The sequence below is a fragment of the Oncorhynchus gorbuscha genome, linkage group LG23, assembly GCF_021184085.1.
Source record: "Oncorhynchus gorbuscha isolate QuinsamMale2020 ecotype Even-year linkage group LG23, OgorEven_v1.0, whole genome shotgun sequence".
NCBI classification, from domain to species: domain Eukaryota; kingdom Metazoa; phylum Chordata; class Actinopteri; order Salmoniformes; family Salmonidae; genus Oncorhynchus; species Oncorhynchus gorbuscha.
In genome coordinates, this window is record NC_060195.1 from 65,740,673 (window position 1) to 65,742,637 (window position 1,965).

The following is a 1,965-nucleotide window of genomic DNA, read 5'->3' on the forward strand; positions in this document are numbered from 1 at the left end:
CAGTGAAAATGCTACATGTCCGTCACCCTTGTGCAACTTTTGGCACTTTTCAAATATTGAATTGGAATTTCAATTCATGTCCTGAATTGACCATGGTTCTGGGATTGAAACTCATAGCTTCTCTGGGCATGCTAGCTACTCTGCTACCATGCACTCTACCTACCTACGATGCATTGCATCGGCTACCTCCTCAATACTACCAACGCATTAACATCTCATCCCCAACCCCAGTCCTCTCCCTCTTTACATGTCTTACAAAATACAAGTATTGCCCTCCTGTATCATTCACTGCCTAAATGAACCTACAAACACAGACCGAGAAAATAGTGATAGTAAGAAATAGAATAGAGATGTGGAGGTAGAGATAGAGAGAAGCTAAGAAAGAATGAGAGAGAGAGAAACAGAGAGAGAAAGAAAATAAGATAGAATGAAGGAATGAGAGAGGGAGTGAGAGAGAGAAGCTAAGAAAGAATGAGAGAGAGAGAGAGAGAGAGAGAGAGAGAGAGAGAGAGAGAGAGAGAGAGAGAGAGAGAGAGAGAGACAATCATTTGAAAAATAGAAGATGACAATCCTGTTTTGTGTCTGTACAACAATCTATCCAGACGGTCGCTGGTGCATTTTGGGTATAGAATTATAAACAAACAAACAAATTGGTAAACAGACAAACAAACAGACTGTGGTCAGTATGGATGGACTCTGTTGCTATAGTGTGTCAGAGTGAGAGAGGGGGCTTATGGGTAGCCATCAGCAGGCAAGGCTACCTGGCAAAAAGGAAGAGGGGAAAAAACGCTTCGTCATCATTCTCACAGATTGTCACAGAAAAATAATCGTAAGGATTTGAAAAAGGCATTCCGTATCACGTAGGTAGGGCATTCTGCTGTCCAAGTTTGTAGTTTATCTAGCCGATACAAATCAGCCAATCCCCCTCCTCCTCCTTCCCTTCCTCCTCCTTCTCCCCTCCTCTTCTCCCTTCCACCTCCCCCATCCCCCAAATGGAGTGGTCCATTTCCTCATCTCGAACACCACTGCACCGAATCAGCCAAAAAGAGAAAGAGAGAGAGAGAGAGAGAGAATGAGCGAGAGAAAGAGAGAGGAGGTGGGACTTAGCCCATAATTGACCAATCAAGGTGAGAGTTTGAGTGCAGTGGGCAGAGTCTCAAGTCTCTGTCGTGCGGGGGGAGAGGAGGGGGCAGGGTTATGTTGCAGTCTCCTTCGGGTCGGGTTTGTTGATTGGTTTTCCCCCGTTCATGGCCACTGGTTCGCTGGTTGTGCTTTTGCTGGGCGGGACTCCGGCAACTTTAGGCAATGTCTCCCTGACGTCGTGCAACGACGGCTCCTTGTACATCGCAACTACAGAGAACAGGAGAGATCAGAGTGTTAGAACGTGTGTGTGTGTGTGTGTGTGCATCCATGTGTGTGTGACAACCCCCTTACCTTCTATAGGTTTGGGCAGGAAGTGAGCGGCTGGTTTGGTCTTTTTCACTCGGTTGCCCTTCATGGGCTGTCCTTCCTTGTTCAGGCCCAAGAACCAGGCCCTCCCAGACTCATTCTGTCTGTACAGCATCGATGAGTAGATCACATAGTAGTTCTCAAACACAGACTCCTTAAACTTACACTCTGCTGTAAACAGCTCCTACAGGAGACACATAAACACATACACACACAGGCACACACATGCACGCACGCACGCACGCACGCACGCACGCACGCACGCACGCACGCACGCACGCACGCACGCACACGCACACACACACACACACACACACACACACACACACACACACACACACACACACACACACACACACACACACACACACACAGAATCAGTATCAAACATACAACAATGGACAAATTGCTACCACTTAATATTCCATTAGATGCCAGCCAAACATCCATCCAATATTTTTATAATAGTTTAAATTCAACTGTTTCCATGACGTTTATTTAACTTCCATTGGCGAC

At 46.6% G+C, this 1,965-nt stretch overlaps 1 protein-coding gene across 2 annotated transcripts in view; it reads right to left on the reverse strand.

Annotated features, from left to right (window-relative positions):
• Window positions 1–497: 497 nt before the first annotated feature.
• LOC124011375 (fibroblast growth factor 14-like) overlaps window positions 498–1,965 on the reverse strand; it is a 55,115-nt gene continuing 53,647 nt past the window's right edge. For both annotated transcript variants that reach the window (XM_046324690.1, XM_046324691.1), the window contains exons 4-5: window positions 1,435–1,633; window positions 498–1,350 (exon numbers count right to left, since the gene is read on the reverse strand). In XM_046324690.1, the coding sequence (XP_046180646.1) occupies window positions 1,196–1,350; window positions 1,435–1,633 (354 nt within the window). In that variant the 3' untranslated portion in view covers window positions 498–1,195. The remainder of the gene's footprint in view (window positions 1,351–1,434; window positions 1,634–1,965) is intronic.